A 21096-nucleotide genomic window follows, 5' to 3' on the forward strand; every position below is an offset into this window, starting at 1 on the left:
ACTCAAGGATGCAAATGATTCCATTGGGCTATTGATTACAACTCACATTAATTTAACTTTGTCCCATGTTCTTCGTATTCTTTTATGACAATTTTTTTTGGGGTGAGTATCAGGCCTTTAGTTTACAAAGGTCACGACACTACCCACCTTTCGTTGTCCAAGCTACTTTTCTATCTATTTTTGGTTCTCTAAGTAGCAGCATTATTGCAAGCTGTCGCCAGTGGTTAATTTCACAGTATCGTGTTGCCCAACGAGAACTATCACAAAGACAGATTATTAGGGTAAGCTCTAAGGCAACAAACCTAAGGAGACAATTACGAATGGTAACATTCCACTATTATACAACAGATTAGGAATACTGCATCACGCCATCCCCAAATAACACTCTCAATCCCCCCCCCCCCCTTTCATCCTTTTCACTGTTTAAAACTCATTATATCCACCCCAGCGGTGTCAATACTGTCTAGGGTTTTGACCCCTGTCATTATCAGCATGCTCTAGTGGGTCATAATGAGGAATTAGTTCCGTCCTCATCTCTGTGTTTGCTTGTTGGTTAAGTTTTCCACACCGCACGCGCGAGAATGGATTTGGAGACGAGGAGGGCAGAGAGAGAGAGAGAGAGAGAGAGAGAGAGAGAGAGAGAGAGAGTACCGTAGCGCACAATTAAAACTTAAGAATAGTGATACTGATATGTTCTTGTCAAACTGAAAGCCTAGTTCTCAAAGAGTTAATATTTATTATTTTAACGAGTATGAGATGTTGTTAATAAGTGTCACAAAGTTACTCAAAACACTGGATTCGACGATCAAGCTTGAAAGAATGAATAGAATCTGAATTCAGTTATTTCTATATAATAAATAGTATTCGAAATATTAACTTTACTGATAGTGGTTTACTTTAAAACACACACAAACAATCAACCCATAATATTAGGACGTCAACGTCATTGAAAATTTAAAGAATACAGTATTGCGACGTGCACATATCTGCAGGTCTGATAATCCAAATTGTTGTTGGCTCATTGTTGTAATGGAAATACTCTCAAACGCGGAGAAAAATATTGTCCATTACAGTAACATTAAACTAAGCCAATAATTGCGCTCGGTTATCAGACCTACAAATATGGGCATGCCGAGCATGTTTCAATAGGTTAACAATGCACAAACTCAACTTTTTACAAAGATGGCAGAATTTGGGGAAATGATTATTCTTATGGAATCTTTTCCCAGAATATAAAATGATTTGGAAATAATTGCATAGTTAAGCAGGTCGTTGGGTCTCTTTCCATTTAAATAGAATCTTACTCCACTACCACCACCACCACCCTCTCCAATTGACAGAATGTATGAATATAAATTATTATGAAACATGTGATTGAATGTATGTGTGTGTGCGTGAGTGTGTGTGTTTGTGTGTTATTATTATTATTATTATCATATGTTCACATTATTCTCTAAAACAATGTTACAATAAACATTGCGATGTTAAATATCTTTAAATCATATTAAACCAAAATGACAATCTTGAAATAGTAAAACAAATTCTGCATGGTCCTCCAGAATTATTAAATAAGGAACAGGCACTGGCGTAAGATAAATTTGTGAAAAGGTGTCTAAACCAACCGGAAATCAGGCAGTCTGAGGAGGAGGAGGAGGAGGAGGAGGAGGAGGAGGAGGAGGAGGAGGAGGAGGAGGAGGAGATGATGATGAAGACAACGATGACGACGACGACCCTGTAAATCATTGAACCAATTTTGTCTTGATCCAAGGTTCCTTTGCAAGCCGTCAACTGTCTAGAAATTTTGTCAATTCCATAATTAGTGGGTGTTCTACCTAGGCTCTTTCGTCCCGAGTCAATTAACCATTTTCACTGGTTACTGCCCTTTGTTCTGTAATCAAGTTGACCCTACTATTATCATTACGGTCCATAGGATCTTGATAATACACTGGGCTGTAAAGGCAAATAGTGACTTGAGGATTTGTAGAGAGCAATAGCCACTTAATGTGCTCAGAGGGGTCTCTAGCTAATAGTAACACTTAAAATATAGGACGAGACATTGGCGATATTACTTTTTTTTTCATGACAGAGACAACGATGTTGACGGCCCAGGTACTCAGTTTACACCAACTGAGTACGGTGAGAGAATGTGAGTAAAGAGACTTTTTCAAGGAGTGAACTATGAGGATCTCAGATCGAGTCTCGAGCCCTGGACCTTCCGTTCGAATGCGAATGTCATTACCACTAGACCACATAGCCTCCAATCGGTATTGTGTCGAGGTGATTTAATAGTAGTAGTAGTAGTAGTAGTAGTAGTAGTAGTAGTAGTAGTAGTAGTAGTAGTAGTAGTAGTAGTAGTAGTAGTAAAAACAGTAGTAATGAGTGTTGTTGTTGCTGTTGCTGCTGCTGCTACTGCTGGTGGTGGTGGTGGTGGTGGTGGTGCTAACTGCTATATCTATAATTGCATATATATATAACATTGTACAAAGTTTTGCAATTTACATCCTCAGCTACGAGAGTTTCAGATTAATTAATCTTTCGCAGGCGGTGAATGAATGAAAGGGGGATAACCAGTAATATTCACGTATTTAATACGGCTTAAACATAACTTAACATAGCCCAATGTACACAAATAAAGACAACTAAAATACAAATAATGAATCGATTTGGGCAAGTGTCGTCTAAAGAAATCACACAGCTATTCTCTGAAGCGTTTCTTGATGAGGCGATGGATTATTTATTAAAATGTAAAAATACAATCTACACGGTAAGAACAAAACCAACGCGCATAAGGAAAATGAAAATCAGTAAAAATTGCGCAAATGTTGTTTCCAATTGATTCTAGAAATCTTAGAACTGAAACAGGACAAGGGAAGTTGTTTTTTTTTTTTTTTTTTTTTTTTTTTTTTTTTTTTTTTTTTTTTGTTATGTCGTTTTGTGTTTTGCATTTTTGTTTGTTTGTTTGGGTTTTCTTATGGTTTTCTTTTTTTTCTGGCGGGGATAAGGATTTAAGTTTGAGCGATTTGCAAGGGCTGGTCTTGTATATGACTTTGAGTTCTCCGAAAAATTGCTTTGTGCGGGCCTAATTTGATTTACTTTGCGGAGAGATATTCCTCTAGCTTTGTGTGGGAGTTGATTATTACATGTAAATGTTCCTCTCTTTCTATATCTGAATAATGTTTTGCTAGGGGCACCTGAAATTTAAACCTTTTAATTACTTCAGTCTGCCTGTGATTCCGATCCACTCCAATCAATTATACGTATGAATCTTTTAATGTTATGGTTAAAACTCCTTTTTTTTTTAATAGCATCTTGGTACATACTTGTGATAAAATCATTATTTGGCAATGTGCCTTAAGCAGTACCCACTTTTATTTACCTGTCTCAGTGTAAGCTCCACCTTTATAAACAATACATCCGGATATAGACCATGTTTATCGAACTAATAATGATCTAACCCGCTTAAAAACTTTGACAGGCGCCTTTTGTTTACATTCTGAATACACATGGAATTCACGAGGTGTTTGAAAGTGTTTTTTTTTAATTCTGTAATCGATTTAAAATTGAAAATGGGAATAACGGTACGCCAAATTGTTCAAGTCGCCAACACTGACATTCTAATCAAATGTAAAGATAGCATCTGTAGCTTAACAATGTGTGCACAATTTTGGCCAGGATTTTTTAAAAAAATAATTTTATTACCTTAATTTTCAGTGAACTTAATCTAGACGGTCTATGCGGATAAAATCTCTTTGTTGTGGTTGTTTTCTTCCCATCACCCACCACCCCTCTCTCTCTCTCTCTCTCTCTCTCTCTCTCTCTCTCTCTCTCTCTCTCTCTCTCTCTCCTCTCTCTCCTCTCCCCTCTCCTCTCTCTCTCCCTCTCTCTCTCTCTCTCTCTCTCTCCTCTCTCCTCTCTCTCTCCCTCTCTCTCTTCTCTCTCTCTCTCTCTCTCTCTCTCTCTCCTCTCTCTGTGTGTGTGTGTGTATGTGTATATATATATATATATATATATATATATATATATATATATATACACACACACACATATGATTAAATATGGATTTACTTATATATATATATATATATATATATATATATATATATATATATATATATATATATATATATATATATATCCATATTTAATCATTTAATCTTTCAGAGCTAAAACAAATTGCAAGAGTCTAAATATGTTCACCATTAATTTTCCGTCGAAATGAAATATTTAATCATTTTAATGTTAAAACCGATTGTTATGCATTGTTTTTATCACTGGCCTATTTATTGAAATCAAATAATTATAGGCTAAAACAGTTTTTTATAATTATTTTATGTGCGTCGTTAACTTAAAAGAAAATAACGTTTTTAAAAAAGTAATCTTTCAAAGTCAGTAGGCCCATGGAGCCGGATTATCCCTTTTTCGATAGGATGAAACGTACAATAGCCATTGCTTGCTATCCTTAGTATAAGAATATATATATATATATATATATATATATATATATATATATATATATATATATAATATGAATGGATTCACTCACAGATATGCCTATAAGTGAGTGAATCCATTCATATTTTATATTAGCTCTAACCAACGTTATCGAGCACTCTCGTACCTACAAGTACCCACCAACACTCATATATATATATATATATATATATATATATATATATATATATATATATATATATATATATATATATATAAGCCCTTTCACCACGACATCATAAGATATCGTCGCCTAAGCATTCCACGAAGGAATATAGATAATTCATCAAACAAGATGCCTGGTGTCAACAGGAATCACACATGGTGTCCAAGTGAGCAAATTTGGGGTTTGTAATCTTGCCCATGGATATTAAAAAACGAAAGTGCCTGAAGCGGGGTTCGAATCCGTGTCACAGTGCAATGACTTAACCATTCGGCCACTCCCCCCCCCCCCCCCCCCCCCCCCTTATGGTTGAACTCACTTTATTATAATATTTGTCCAATCACAAGAATCAGATTGTCAACAGACATTATTGGACTGGTTTTGACCTTAGGTGTGTGAAAAGATTTGTCTAGGTCTATTTCATTTTCACAATACCTAGTATGAAAATTAAAATGAATAAGTACCTGTTCGTAATCAGTCGATTTTTTAATATTTAATTTACCCACGTCAAAATCCATCCCTTTACATTGAATGTTTTCAAATTAAATGTTCAGTGAAGATGTGTGTTGCCAGATTCTTTGTTTAGCGCACCTACAGACTGTTTTTCCCGGACTGATTTTGATTGTTGATGTTTCAACGGAAAGGTCTCGATCTATGTTAATTTCCATACCAGGGGGAAATATTGCGCGTTTTCCACTCCTGGTATATACGTATATATATATATATATATATATATATATATATATATATATATATATATATATATATATATATATAATATGTGTGTGTACATGTGTTTGTGTGTTTGTGTATTTAAAAACGGTAAGATTTGCCTGGGAAAAGTTACTATAATACATGCACAAACGATACAAAAGCGAGTGTTTAAGCGTTGCACGCCTCTTCTGTTCCTGACAGACAAAGCCCGGGGCAGGGACAAGGCGCTATTATTTCCAGCGCCAGAGAACCGAGTTGGTTTAAGAAGTAGAGCGCAAACACAAGTCGAAACGAAAAGAGGGGATTTAAGGATACTTTGGAGTGTTCCAGGTTTCCTTGTAAGGAATTCTGGTATTGACAATCGGGGATATCATTAGTGTGAGTAAGGGTAGAAGTATAATGCTGCCATACTCTGGAAAAACACGTATCTAAAATATGTTGGCCAGAAAACTCGTTCTTTAAATATCGCCCTATCAAAATTACCCTCGTCTAGACAAAAGCTTCCAAACCTAAGACTTCCGAAGTCCAAGATTTGAGAGGGGGTTTTTTTTGCCAAGAAGAGGGTCATTTTTATCGGTCGGTATTTGAAGGACGAGTTTTCTGGCCAAAATATTAAATACCCGTGTTTTGTTTTTTTGTTGTTTTTTTTTGTTTTTTTTTTTTTTTTTTGTTTTCTCCAGAGTACAACAAAATATTATTGAGTACTTTGCGCATTCTTGGTAATGGATCTTGCTGGTTGGTAACCATTAGAGACTGTCAGATGCAGGATATAGTTCTGTTATACTCTTATGAAACAACATTTTTTAAATTAATAAAAAAAAAAATAAAAAACGGAGCTTTTATACAGCGCAATATCCACTAAACATGCTCAAAGCCCTTTACATGGGTGCTAGGCCAACAGTAAAACTTAACATGTTTCTTGGGACATCAGTCCTGATATTATTTTTTATCGTCAGAGACAACGCTGTTACTAGCCAGGTACTCATTGCTGGTTTCGAACCAGAGACCGCACCTGTAAATCCAAAGGCGAGTGTTATACCCACTAGATCACAAGATCACAAAAATTATCAAACATGAGACTTCAAAGCGGTGTTTGTCATTTTTGAAAGCTTTTGACAAGACTGTTATCATCTCTATCGATAGGTATTCGAAGCAAAAGGTTTCTGTCCATAAGAAGATAGTTCTTAGATGTACTTTGTCAGGGTATAGAACTTTTCGACAGCATCGTCTGGGTGAAGGTTGGGGCTCAGTTTCTATTGAGCAAATAGGAGGATGATGAAGAAGAAGAAAGAAGAAGAAGAAGAAGAAGAAGAAGAAGAAGAAGAAGAAGAAGAAGAAGAAGAAGAAGAAGAAGAAGAAGAAGAAGAAGAAGAGAAGGAGGAGGAGGAGGAGGACGAGGAGGAGGTGGAGGACGAGGAGGAGGAGAAGGAGGAGGAGCCTCGGATTCGAGCCTCGCTCGGCGCATAGTTGAGTCCTTGGAAAAGTCTCTTTACTTATATTCTCTCACCGTACTCATGTGTAAAATGAGGACCTGGCCGTTAACAGCGTTGTCTTTGTCCAAAAAATTGTAATATTGCCTAACAGGCGTCATGTCCCTTTCTACATGTTAAATTTTACTGTTGACCTGGGACCCCTTGTAAAGCGCTTAGAGCACATTTAGTGGATATTGCACTATATAAAAGCTCAATTTTTATTTTTATTTTAATGGCAATGTAATCAGTAATCAAGAGGTCTGAGATTTGATCCCTAGTCGAAGCAGGCAGAATTTTAGTGATTATTTTTTCTTGTATGTTTCTATTGCTTTAATTCAGAAAAGTAAGTTGCTCAGGCACTTATGTTGACGCGCCCCTCTCACGGCCAGGCGCAGTTGCCGTATCAGTAAAGTCGTGGGTTCGAGCCCCCATCACCGCGAAGTTGTCTTTTTTTGGCACTTTTTTACTCATTTCCTTTTGTTATTATTCTTTTGCTTTGCCTGGCACATACCTTTCCAGAGTCAAACAATATTATAGATGTATCTTGTTACAAAATAGATGTGTGCGGCTATGTGGTCTTGTGGTATGACACCCGCTTTCGGATCGGAAGGTCCTGGGTTCGAGTCTCGCTCGCCGCATAGTTGAGTCCTTGGAAAAGACTCTTTACTCACATTCTCTCACCGTGCTCGGGTGTAAAATGAGTACCTGGCCATTAACACCGTTGTCTCTGTCCGAAAAAAAAATTGTAATATCGCCTAACAGGCGCCATGTCCCATCCTAAATTATGTTAAGTGTTGCTGTTAACCAGGGACCCCTCGTAAAGCGCTTGGAGCACGTTTAGTGGATATTGCGCTAAATAATAAAGCTCAATTAGATAGTATGCGATTGGCTAAGAAGCTCGCAATATTGCCATCAGGAAATATATGGGATCAACACACAGAACTATGTGTAATCTTGAACGTTTTTCTAGTCTGGTTCATAATGTTTATTGAGAATTACTCATAAACGCGGCTGACAAATAACACTAACAAAAACCCGAGTGACGTCAACTTCATTCGATCTATAGATAGTATGCGCTTGGCTAAGAAGCTCATAACATTGCCATCCGGAAGTATAACTGGCCAACACACAAAACTGTGTGTAACCATGATCGTGTATAGTCTGGTTAATACAGTTTAGTGAACATTACTCATAAATGCGTATGGCAAAAAGCAATAACAAAGATCTGAGTGACGTCAACTTCGAACTATCTATAAGGAGATGCGTTTCTGTGTTTGATATGGGGTGTTTTAGTTCTATGGCATGATTGCTTTTAACTTATTTTGTAACAAGACGCTTAGAGTTGTGAATTGTGTTGTATCTACATATTATATTCTATCAACGCAAAGAATCAATATGTGAGACACATTGTTGTTGAGGGTAAGATGTTACAATCTGGGCAAGGATGTTTTTAAGTATGGAACACGCTCCCCATATCGGAATAATGTACAGGTGAGAACATACAGATCATGTGTTCAAAGTCTGTGAATTGCACTCACACGGTTGTCCTTATAACGTGTAAAATCATAGGTATGTAACGGAATGCATGGGCGCTCGATTCTTTTTCGATTTATTTTTACTATAATTATCATTGCAAAATTAAGACTTATTGTGCATAAAATAATAATAATAATAATAATAATAATAATAATAATAATAATAATAATAATAATAATAATAATAATAATAATAATAATAATAATAATAATAATAATAATAATAATAATGTCATCATCAATATCATCACCATCATCATCATCATCATCATCATCATCATCATCATCATCACCATCATCATCATCATCATCGCCATCATCATTATCATCATCATCATCGCCATCATCATCATCATCATCATCATCATCATCATTATTATTATTATTATTATTATTATTATTATTATTATTATTATTATTATTATTATTATTATTATTATTATTATTATTATTATTATTATTATTATTATTATTATTATTATTATTATTATTATTATTATTATTATTATTATTAGTTTACTGTAAGCTCATAGTCGGATTCATGTACTAGCACGTCCGTTAGTAATGGTTTCTTTTGTTGTTGTTGTTTTTCTTTCGGGTGGGGAGTGGTGGTGTTTTTCTTTCTTTTCTTTTTTACTTTTTTTTTTTGTTTGTTTGTTTGTTTATTTGATTATTTGTTTTGTATTGTTTTCAGCATTTGTATTAATATTTTTAATTTTTTTGTTTTTGTTGTTTCAGTTTGGTTTTGCTTTATGTTTTTGTTTGTCGGTTTGTTGTATTGTACTTTTTGTGGATTTTTTTAAAATTCTGTGTTTTCTATCTTTTTTTTTTTGTGTGTGTTTTTTGTTTGTTTGTTTGTTTGTTTGTTTGTTTATATTCTTTTCTTTTGTTTCGTGTTTTGTTTTGTTTTGTTTTGCGTTGTTTTTGGGTTTTTTCTTTTGAGGGATGGGGAGCGGGGTATTTTTTTTTGTTTATATTTTCATTATCCATTTTTTTTTTTAATGGAATGATATGGGCGAGTTTGGTGGAAAGGGGGGGGGGGGTGTTCGGGTTTGTATTTTTTTTTTATTTAATTTGTTTTACTTGTTTGTTTGCTTTTTTATTGGCTGGGTTTTTTTGTTTGTTATTGGGGGGGGGGGGGGTCTTTGGGTTTTTTTTTTCTTTTTTTTTTTTTTTTTTTTGTTTTGTTTTTTGTTATTGATCTTTTGCTTTGTTTTTTTGCTTTTTTTTTTTTTCTTTGTTGGGTTGTTTTCTTCATTGTTTGTGGGGGGGGGGCTGTTTTTATTTTTGTTTTTGTTTTGTTTTGTTTTTCTTTTGTTTTGTTTTTTGTTTGTTTGTTTACTTTTTTTTCTTTCTTTTTTTTCTTTTTTTTTTTCTTTTCTTCACTTTTATTGTTTGTTTTTGGGGGATTTTTTGTGTTTTTGTATGGTTTTTTTTTTTGGGGGGGGGGGGGGGGGGGGGGTTGTTTTGCTTTTTATTTTGCAAAGTTTTTCGGTGTATTCTTTTGTAATTGTTATCATGATTTTTTTTCTTGTGTTTTTTTATTTATACAGTAACTTGATAATAATACTAGAACGTGCACTTATTAAGTCTGATAACCATAAATATTACATTATAACTATGTTAAAGAAGGCCCATAATATTGTGTTTGGTTATCAGACCTGAAAATATGCGCATGTCGTATTTACAACAATCAATATCTTGAACTTTAACAACAACCAAAAAAAAAACAAAAAAAAAACAAACAAACAAAAAATGTATATGTAAACTTTATTTGACTATGGTGACATTTGACTCGTAAAATTTTACATTCGCCATCACATGATGTTTCAATATGGCGTCATTGTTTACAAACAAATGAATCAGCTACCGTTTTTCGTCACTGTTGTGTTGGCAGATTTTGTATCAGCAAGATTGCAGTTAGTAAGCACTTTCAAATCTTTTAAATTAGATTCTACATCATGAATAAAGAGATTAAATAAAGCTATTAGTGCTGTTAGTCACTGAACGTGAGAAATATTAGATAAGTAGACGTCTAGTAATAAATCTAGGCTATGGCTATCGGCTATGTCTCAAAGTTCAAGACTGAGACTCTGTCTCGAGTTCAGTAGTGAGTATTAGATATTAGATCTAAATCTAAGCTCTAGTTCCCTAGTCACATGAGATATATGTCTAGATATTTATCGACCTACGTCTGTCTTCTGTTTTGACTGGATTCTGACGTCCAGATCGGGAAGAGTTCGTAGATAGTATAATATTCATTCAAGTTCAAGAGAATTAATTACTCGACTCTACGTGTGTATATCATAGTTTTTTTCACTGTGTCTGATATAATTGATACTGACAATACTGATACTGATACTGATTGTTTGATCTCTTAGTCTAAGGAATTGAAGAAAAGTCTAAGGTAACCGAAACTGATCGCAAGGTTATAATATGGACGCCGCTATTTTCACTTTCACCGTTACGGTGAAAATAGTCTGTCATTCTATTTTCACCGTACGGTGATAATAGCCTGACCGTGTGTAGGAGGCTCTTTTCACCGTACGGTATTATCTTGGTGAACGATTTTCACCGTACGATGATGATAGTGTGGGAGACTTTTTTCACCGTCCCGTAATATTACGGTGGACGGTTTTCACCGTACGGTGATAATAGTGTGGGAGACTTTTTTTTTCAGCGTATGAGTAATATCTATGTGGACGATTTTCACCGTACGGTGATAATAGTGTGGTAGTGGTAGACTTTTCACCGTCCCGGAATATTTTGGTGGACGATTTTCAGCGCACGGTGATAATAGTGTGGGAGACTTTTATCACCGTATGGTAATATTTTGGTGGACGATTTTTACCGTACGGTGATAATAGTGCAGGATACTTTTTTCACCGTACGGTAATACCTTGGTGGATGATTTTCACCATATGGTGATAATGCTGTGGAAGGCTATATTCAGTGTATGGTGATAATTAGTGCGAGAGACTAGATATATTCATTATAATGGTGTGGAAAGCTATATTCATCGTACGTTGATAATAGTGTGGGAGACGATTTTCATCTTACTGTGAAAATAGTGTGACACACTTGAAAAATCTCTCCTAGAGAGAAATTTATCATCTGATATAAGCCTAAGCGCGAGGTTCAAATTAAAATTTCATTCATTTTTTAAAAATACAATAAAAGTTTAGCTTTTATACTTATACAGGGCAATATCCACTCCAGGTGCTTTACAGGGGGTCCCTGATCAACAGCAACACGTGTTGGACGAGATATGACACCTGTTATATTATATTACGATATTACTTTCTTTTTTTTCTCCGACAGACAACACTGTTAGTGGCCAGGTACTCATTTTACACATGAGTAAGGTTATAGAATGTGAGTAAGGAGCCTTTTCTAAGGACTCAAAAAATATGCGCCAAGCGAGACTCAACTCAGGACCTTCTGATCTGAAAGCGAGTGTCATACCATAAGACCACATAGCCACATAAATGGCTGTCTTTACTCAGAATCAACTGACAGTGCACAGTTATATCCACAGTCGATTTGCAAATAACTGCTTTATCATTCAGTTTCAGAGTTGAATCACAATTACTGAGTTTCGAGTTCCAAAAATGAATTATCCGGGACGAGTCTCAAACTCAAGGTTTATGGAAACTATGATATTTTGGTTTCTTTATGCTTTTTGAGGAGGTGATATATATTTTTTGGTCTTTTTTGTTTGTTTCTGTTTGTTTCATTTTATTTTTGTTTGTTTTGTTTTGTTGTGTTTTGTAATAATATATATGTCATATTAAGAGATTGCATGTTATCAGCAATTCAACATAATATTTTTTCGTTGTTTCTTGATTTTATAATTCAGTTCTTGCTTGGTTTTTAAATTTGGTTTGATATATATCGTGTTGCATATTAGTAGATTAAGTACAGAACTTTTATCATTATTTTATCCACCAACACAAAACCATTTTTTTATGATCGCCTCGTGACAACCAACACAATTCCCTCCTCGTAATCAGTGGGTGATTTAGATAGTATAAAACTGCATTGTCAGGTTAAAAAATCTAATTGGTAAAACACAGTAAATTTGGAATGTACGAAATCATAAATGTTCCAATTTGTCCAAAGCAAAAAAAAGCAAATTGTCAAAAATAATTTGGTGTGACTGAAGATGAAAAATCACAAAGTTTTTTTAGAATTTGGCCATCAAATCGCCAAACTAGCAAGCATGTTAAAACTTTCCTATGATATAATTTAAAAAGAAAAGTAGATTACTCATCTCATGCGAAACCAACTTAATAGTATCTCTGAATAACTGTATATGGTTATTGTTACTAGACTCTGGATAACTCTCTACAGTTATTCGGATAAAAACTGGATTGAACAGGATACATCATTGATCTTTAACAGAAAAACATCAGCAACACCCCTACCCTGTTACTGGTGAGGCTGATATCAGACCAGACGAATCAAATGATAGTGATACAAGCTCAGACTTGGATGAACTCATCATCTCACCCCCTTTTGAATTTGGTTGTGAACATAATATTAGACTTGTTTCACACCTCGGAAGATGGAAGGCAATAACACAGAACGTGAAGTAATTCACCATTAGTAGTTAATATGAGTGCACTTTTGATTGGGTGTTTCTGATCCATTTGCATTGTTTATATTGTTGGAGGTGAAGAATTGGGAAGAGTTGTGATAAAATTGTAATAATGATTGTTAGGCTCAGACGAATTTGTACCAATAAGCCAGGGACCTTTTACAAAAATCTGTTTTTTTTTTATTTCATCCCAATTTTCTGCACTTCCCAATGGGAGAGGTTTCCGATTTTGAGGTCCCACTGCATTTTTAACGAGTATACATGTTCTTCTATGACATCTTTTCCATTCTTTTTTAAACACTGAGCAGTCCAAAGGTGAGATCGAGAGTGAAAACATGAGTGAATGCATGGGATACTGAAAAATTAAGGAGCAGGCTTTGGTGCCAGATTAAAATCTGAAAATGAGTAAACAATACAGAGCACTTATGATAAAGGCACCACTGGCTTGATTCTTTAAAATATTGTGCAGAACTGTATGCAGTATTGTTAGGCAGTTGTGGTGATCACTTGTTCCTTTTTGGTTCTCAGATCAGAGAATGTAGTGTTCCACAAGCATTGTTTACCATTTGTTCATTATTTCTCTTACTGTTTTCAAAGGAAGTTTATCTGTTACAACAATTTTCAGCCTAATGTAAGATTTTTTTATAACGAACATATTTTATTTTACTCCTTCGGTCTTTTACTTATTTACTTTTCCATGAATTTTTATTATTTGTCACTTCAGCTTTTTAATGTCTAAAACATCTGTTTTATTTTTACAGATCAAGAATTAAAGGCTTGCCATGGTTGTACTCATTGATTATACAGCAAGACTGTTAACCTCACATTGATCCTTCAAGTTCTTTTTTTTATACAACAGTAATCTCACTTTTTTGATGATGGCTTTCACTTTCCTTATTTAAAACTTTATGAGCGAGCTGTTTCTGTTATACAACAAACAATTGAAATACCTGAACTTTAGATACAGCAATGGAATCTGAAACATCTGAAAGTCCAGCAAGCTTGGAATTAGCTTCAGGTGGAGATGAAGAGTCAGCAGTCCTTGATAATGAAGACATGATTAAAAACTTTTATCTTTTTCTTGAGGACAACAAGTTGGAATCTTTAGAAGATTTGATCCTATATGAAAGTTTCGATGTGAATCTAATATTTGAAGCAAAATACAGCTTTGTAAGGAGGAAATATCAAGGGTGGAGAGCTCTTCATATAGCTGCTTTACATAATAAAGTGAAAATTGCTCGATTTCTTCTTCATGAAGGTTCTGATGTGAATTTGGTAACACCCGAGGGAGACACAGCTCTCCACCTTGCTGCTAAAAATGGTGCTGCAGATATGATTTCTTTACTCTTAGAATACAACATATTTTTACGCGATAGACCAAACAACCAAGGCATTACTGCTCTTTTGAAAGCATGTGTTTCTTACCATCACGCTTTCAAAGGGAATTATCGACGAAGTGTTTCATTGCTGTTAGGTGCAGGATGCAATCCAAACATTCCGTCTTCGTCTTTGGTCACCCCTCTCCATGTTGCTGTTGACCAAGGGGATCCTTTACTCGTTCAAAAATTGCTAAATGCTGGTGCTAATGTCAATGCATGTTGTGAAAGGAATATATGCCCACTGCTCCGTGCTTTGATTATTAAGTATGTGAATTCAGAAGTTTTAACCTGCCTGCTCGAAGCCGGTGCAGACACTTCAGTCAAGTTAAATAGCAGATCAGCATTACACATAGCTGTATCTAGGTGTGATGATAGAATTGTTCAAACATTTTTGAAGCATGGAGCCGACCCAAATTCTATTGATAATGTGGATAAGACTCCTTTATGGTTAGCGGTGGAGGAGGACAATATTAAAGTTGTTTCAATATTGATCGCAAGCGGTGCTGAAGTGAATTATATTCGACAACCCCAGTGTTTATCCATCCTCTCACTGGCTATTACAAATAATTCATACCCTATGGTGAAATTGCTACTAGAGCTAGGAGCATCAGTTTACACCGAAACATTCATGTGGTCGACACCACTACATCTTGCTGTAGATAAAGGGAACAAGGACATCATTAAAGAACTAATGAGATATAATTGTGCAATGAATACCACAAGCAATGCGAAATATGCTCTCCGACCTTTAACTCCTCTTCAACTAGCCATGGAAACAGGATCATTGGAAATAATTGAGCTCCTTATCGTGTGCGGATGCAAGGTGAATTTTGCTTGGTTGAAGGAGCACATGCTCTCGCCTTCTCTTGCCCGAAGACCCTACGTGGTCGACAGTTTGCGTAAACACATGGCTGAGATTCCACCTTTGCTTCATCTCACTCGTCTTTCTTTGAGAGAATACATGGGACCAAACTTTAAACAATGCCTGCAATATTTGAAGGATGAGTACATTGTGCCATTGAAGTTGATAGACTACCTTTCCTTAACAGATGTTTTAGATTCATAGTTTCCACTCTTTGCAGAGTCGATCTTCCCATTATTAATTCATATATTATCTAATCTCACTATATGTGACTTATTGGAGAGGTTTAGCAGATCATATGTATCAAGCATTACGTATCACATGTTTATCACACGATCATTCTCATTATATGTAAAAATAGTGCTGCTATGATATTTTACTATGATTCATGGAAATGGTTTACATTGTGACATTTTAATATAAAATTGCATGATTGCACTATTTGTACGTATGAGAATGATCATGTGTTAGATACGCGATACATATGATCTCCTAAACATATCTATTGTATTATGGTATTATGTCAGAAAGAACCAGACATCAAAAAGTAAGTTGAGATCTTAAGTGACAATGAATGTAAAATTTTAATTATTGCCTCTCTGAAAAACCATGTTTATTGCCCTTCGATAAAAGATATTAATGGAAAACAAGTTTTTCATAATTTTCACTTCATTTCAAATGTTTAGCATCTAAATCATCTGGACTTGGTGAGGACTTCTGACCCCCCATGGTGGGTAGACAAGTCACTTGCCGTCTTCTATCCTCCACATCTGTTTTCCCTTTCTTTGTTGCTCTCTGTCTATGTTTTGGATTGAGATTGCTCTTTTTTTTTTTTTTTCTTGGTCCTGGCAGAGATCCTTAGTTGGGAAGGAGATATATATTGAGCATTATTTTTTCAGAGAGGATATTTATCCTTGTAAATCATCTCTGTGTTATGTTCTATTTATTAATTTGTTTTAAATGTTTTTACTTTGTAACATGTGAGTTCATCCTTCATTATGGAATAGTTGCTATGGGACTTTTAGGTAATATGAAAATAATAGGCGTATTGATGAATTGATTCGGGGATCTTTTATTCTCCATTTGAACCAATCCCCAGTTTCTTGCATTTTCTTTGGCACCTTTAACTTTGAATCTTCAACTTTCTCTGTTTCGTTTCATCTTCCTATTTACCGGCACTGAAATGACCTAAAATTGTCGCCAGTGCCATAAAATCCCTAAAAGCAAACAAACAAATAAACTATTAATCATCTTGAATACTGTTTTGAGGCTGTGGGTCACATATTAACTTATATTTTTAATATTATTATCAGTGGTATTTTAATGAATCGTAACCAGATCGAAAAATATTAAATCTTGCAAATATTAGTATCCTACACAAGTTATTTAGATATAATCGGTGAATGTCTATCCTTTGTCACAGAATAGTCTGTGATTTCTGCTTCAGGGCCTTATTTCGTGTTTAAGGGTGTATGGACGCTTGCCGTGAATGTGTGTGTTAATTCGAGTGTGTCAGTCTGTTTCTAGTATCCAGTTAGTAATTAATTTGTTTCTATAAATCTCTGTCCAGTGCAAGTGTTCTTAGCTTTTGAATGTCATCATGTGTGTTCATGGTGTATAGCAATTCTTAATACATTACGACACCTATGTCCACTCAGTAGTGATTGTGTAATTAATTTATAAAAGTGAATCGAGATCAGGATAAGATCAGGATAAACTGAAACTGTAAAGACATTAATGCTTAAAATGATTGGATGCTTTTCATATCTTTTTAACCACTGTGCTCTTTCCGTTTACGTTGGCAACAACAATCATCTTTGATATTTTGTATTGCCTTTGACATTTTCCTTTCTAAAAAAAAGGTGATTAAATTAATGTTTCATTTAAGTTGATTAAATTTGATACATATTATTTAAAAAATAAACAGACACCTTTAGAAAAATTATATATATATATATATATATATATATATATATATATATATATATATATATATATATATATATATATGATAACGCTTCAGTACTGCCATTACTAATATTGAAACGTTTACATTATTCAAATCACTTAAATTGGAATTTATTAAATATTATACGAGGTGTGCCGGAGAAGGTAATTTCCAGCTCCCGAACTTTTTATATAGTAAAAAAACTTTTATTGGTATTGTTCTTCCTGATGTAGTAGCCCCCTTTTTATGGAGAATCACTCTAAATTTTACTTTTGACATCCGCATGACATGAATACAGGAATGAAAGAAAAACGAAAAACTAAAAAGAAAACTAAAACAGATAACACTTTCATGTTCACTTACGTTACTAATCTCTCATTCAAAAAGGGCACAATACAATTCTCTTTATTCCCTCAATCCTAGAGATTTTGCTACTTTTCAAACTGATTAAAATGAGCATGTACATAGATAGTTTTATTCAACTACCATTTACATGTAAAAACTAACAACATAAGCTTTGATACTACGCCTATAATTTGTCTCAGAAAAATGTAATAAATAGTCATGGGTAAAAGTAACCCGGGTAAACTATGGATATAATCGGTGTTAGGGTTGAATGAGTTAAACTTTTGGAGGCATCCTGGTTCTACAGCATCGGGTGGCAGGTTGTTTCAGAGTCTCATTACAAAGGTAAAGAGAATGAGTGTTTGTGTGATTCTGTTCTTGCACGTTGGATGGACAATTTATGTTCTACTGGATTTTGGTCTGATTGATCTTAGGAAGGTGACTGTAATTTGATTGTGATTATTTTATGGATGGTTGTCATTTTCTTTTATTTTGGGAATGTGACTGTAATTTGGTTGTAAATATTTTATGGGTGGTTGTCATTTTGTTTGGTTTTGGGAAGGTGACTGCAATTTGATTGTGATTATTTTATGGTAGATGATTGTGATCTTCTCTCTCTCTATCTCTCTCTCTCTCTCTCTCTCTGTCTCTGTCTCTCCCCCCCTCTCTCTCTCTCTCTCTCTCTCTCTCTCTCTCTCTCTCTCTCTCTCTATCTATCTATCTCTCTCTCTATCTCTCTCTCTGTCTCTCTGTGTCTCTCTCTCTCTTTCTCTCTCTCTCCCTCCCTCCCTCTCTCTCTCTCGCTCTCTCTCTCTCTCTCTCTCTCTCTCTCTCTCTCTCTCTCTCTCTCTCTCTCTCTCTCTCTCTGTGTGTGTGTGTGTGTACATGTTTCTAGATATTCGTTTGCAATTCGCTTGGTTGCTCTTTTTTTCTTTTTTGATGTCATTTCGAGAATATTATTGTCTTTCTGATGGTTCCCAGACAAAACGCTGTCGAACTCGTGACCAACCTTGTTCTCCAATGTCAAATGATGTTTGTTGATTTGTAAAAATGTATATGCTTAATAAAGATACCGCTTGGCTAAGAAGCTCACAATATTGCCATCTGGAAGTATAACGGACCAACACACAAAATTATGTGTAATCTGGAACATTTTATAGTCTGGTTAATACAGCTTCGTTTATTACTTATAAACATGGGTGGCAAAAAACAATAACAAAGACCCGAGTGACGTCAACTTCATTCTATCTATGTAAATTCCCAATGATATTATGAGAATTATTATTCGATGATTACCGTAAATTACGAGCGGGTTGTAGTTGTATTGTTTTCTCGTATTTGCATTATTGTATATCATTCGATATCTCCACAATGGAATGCCTTCCCTCATGTGATAATTATACAGGTTCTTTATTTTCACTACCAATGTGGTAAAGGGTCACAGATATTTATTGGCACTGAATGGTGATTTCCTCGTTATTGTAGATTATTGGCCCTCTGTACGGGAGGGAGGGGGTGGGCGAAGGACGGGAGTTTTCTCTATCAATTTACCTTTTGTCACTGCACCATCCTCTAAATCATGTTTCCCTTCCATTTGGCCTTGCTTTTTGGGGCAGGCCCTGTCTGCCGCCTGTTGTTAAGGGGGGTACATTTAGGTGGCGATATCTTTTTTTTTTCTTCTAAAAGAGATATCATTTCTCTTCTTTCTATCTGATTATATGCAGTCCTTCAGAGTTACATATATGGCAAGAGTGAATCCCAATGTCTGTAGCGTTGAATGGATATTCATATTTATTGTTTGTCACCCTTTGAATAGGATGCTAGACTGTGGCAAAGTACTTTCCATCATATTCAACAGACTTAGTTACTCAATCACTGCCTTGTGATCAGTCAGAGGAGTCAGGGCACAAAATGCGTTTCCTTATGGTCAATGGTGAGGTGTCTAACTTGTTTAATTTCGGTCGCTGTCTTATGATACCAAGACTTTACCACATCCTCAGAGACACCATTTGGTACTTTAAAATAATATGGGGTCTTTTCTCCTCCCATAGTGGGCAAGAAAAAACAACAAAAAACAACAACACAAATAGACAATGGAAACAATGCATAACACTCACATGATATTACAACTATATTCTTTAAAAATCCCGTATCTTTTTCAGTTTAGCAGTACAGCAATTATTATTATTATTATTAGTAGTAGTAGTAGTAGTAGTAGTAGTAGTAGTAGTAGTAGTAGTAGTAGTAGTAGTAGTAGTAGTAGTAGTAGTAGTAGTAGTAGTAGTAGTAGTGGTAGTAGTAGTAGTATTGTTACTATTATTGTTATTATTATTAAAGATTGCTCGAAATTACAAAATCGTCACCACTTCAGTAGTCTCAATATTACAATAGTTATTGTTGTCATATAAATTTATTTTTATTTTTATTATTCTATACTTGCGTTGGGTTGGGGGGGGGGGGGGGGGGGGGGGGGGGGGGGGGGGGGGGGCGAGGTGGCCAAGTTGATTGATAAAGTACTGCTATGTGACACGGAAGGTCCCGGTTTCAAGACCCGCTTCAAACACTTTCGGTTTATTATTATTATGCATTGGGCGTGATTATTATTCCCCAATATTTGCCTTAGTTGTTATAATTTCTTGTCATTATTTCAATGTTATAATACTGTGATAATCTGATCTTATTATTTCATAAAATAAAACCTATTACATTTTATGTTTCTGTAATCTGTAGTGTTTATTTTTGGTTCTCCAAATTAATCAAACTATTCTGGGTTGGGTCTTTTTAAACTCTGCAAAAACCTATATATTTTAAAATTTGGGCAGAAAACTCCGCGAATTCCCAGGTTTGAGAATTGTTTACCAAGACGAGGGTCATTTAAATCGATCTATATTTGAAAAACGAGTTTTCTGGCCAAATTTTAAAATATGGGTTTTTCCAGAGAACGGCAGTATAGAGCAACTGGGTGGGGTATTTTGACCCCCCATGGTGGGCAGGCGATCACTTGCTGTTTTTCTTCTATTCCCTTTTATCTGTTTTTCTGCGGCTATGTGGTCTAGTGGGCGAAGTGGCCGAGTGGTTAAGGCATTGCATTGTGACCCGGAAGGTCCCGGGTTCGAGTCCCGCCTCAGGCACTCTGGGCAAGATTATTAACCCCCAATTTGCTCACTTGGACAACATGGGTGGTTCTTGTACGTTGACATCAGACATCTTTTTTGATGACTAGGCGACGATATCTTCTGATGTCGTGTGTGGCCGAGTGGTTAAGGCATTGCACTGTGACCGGGAAGGTCCCAGGTTCGAGTCCCGCCTCAGGCACTCTTGGGCAAGATTATTAACCTCAATTTGCTCACTTGGACACCATGGGTGGTTCTTGTACGTTGACATCAGACATCTTTTTTTATGAATTACAATCTATATTCCTTCGTGGAATGCCTAGGCGACAATATCTTCTGATGTCGTGGCGGAAGGGCATACTTTTTTTTTTTAAATGTTTTTCATATGTGGTCTAGTTGTATGACACTCGCCTTTGGATCAGAAGGTTCTGGGTTCGAGTCCCGCTCTAAGCGGTGCATAGATGAGTCTTGGAA

General features: G+C 35.4%; 1 protein-coding gene across 4 annotated transcripts; it reads left to right on the top strand.

The window, feature by feature from the left end:
* Positions 1 to 9835: 9835 nt before the first annotated feature.
* Positions 9836 to 17142, top strand: LOC144965697 (transient receptor potential cation channel subfamily A member 1-like). Of its 4 annotated transcripts, XM_078901294.1 has the most exons (3): positions 9836 to 10294; positions 11945 to 12065; positions 13737 to 17142. In XM_078901294.1, the coding sequence occupies exon 3, from the start codon at positions 13945 to 13947 to the stop codon at positions 15418 to 15420; it is 1476 nt and encodes a 491-aa protein (XP_078757420.1). In that variant the 5' UTR covers positions 9836 to 10294; positions 11945 to 12065; positions 13737 to 13944; the 3' UTR covers positions 15421 to 17142. The 4 variants fall into 4 exon arrangements, with proteins under 4 accessions (XP_078757420.1, XP_078757419.1, XP_078757422.1 ...); XM_078901293.1 differs by lacking the exon at positions 11945 to 12065 and having other exon boundaries at positions 9836 to 10298; XM_078901296.1 differs by lacking the exon at positions 11945 to 12065.
* Positions 17143 to 21096: the final 3954 nt, after the last annotated feature.

The sequence above is a fragment of the Berghia stephanieae genome, chromosome 2 (genome assembly GCF_034508935.2).
Source record: "Berghia stephanieae isolate SIO BIC M18660-M18661 chromosome 2, UCSD_Bste_1.3, whole genome shotgun sequence".
In the NCBI taxonomy this organism is placed as follows: Eukaryota; Metazoa; Mollusca; class Gastropoda; order Nudibranchia; family Aeolidiidae; genus Berghia; species Berghia stephanieae.

What these genes read in the sequence shown, in the direction of transcription:
- LOC144965697 (XM_078901293.1), top strand. Translation starts at nt 13,945, where the DNA reads ATGGAATCTGAAACATCTGAAAGTCCAGCAAGCTTGGAATTAGCTTCA.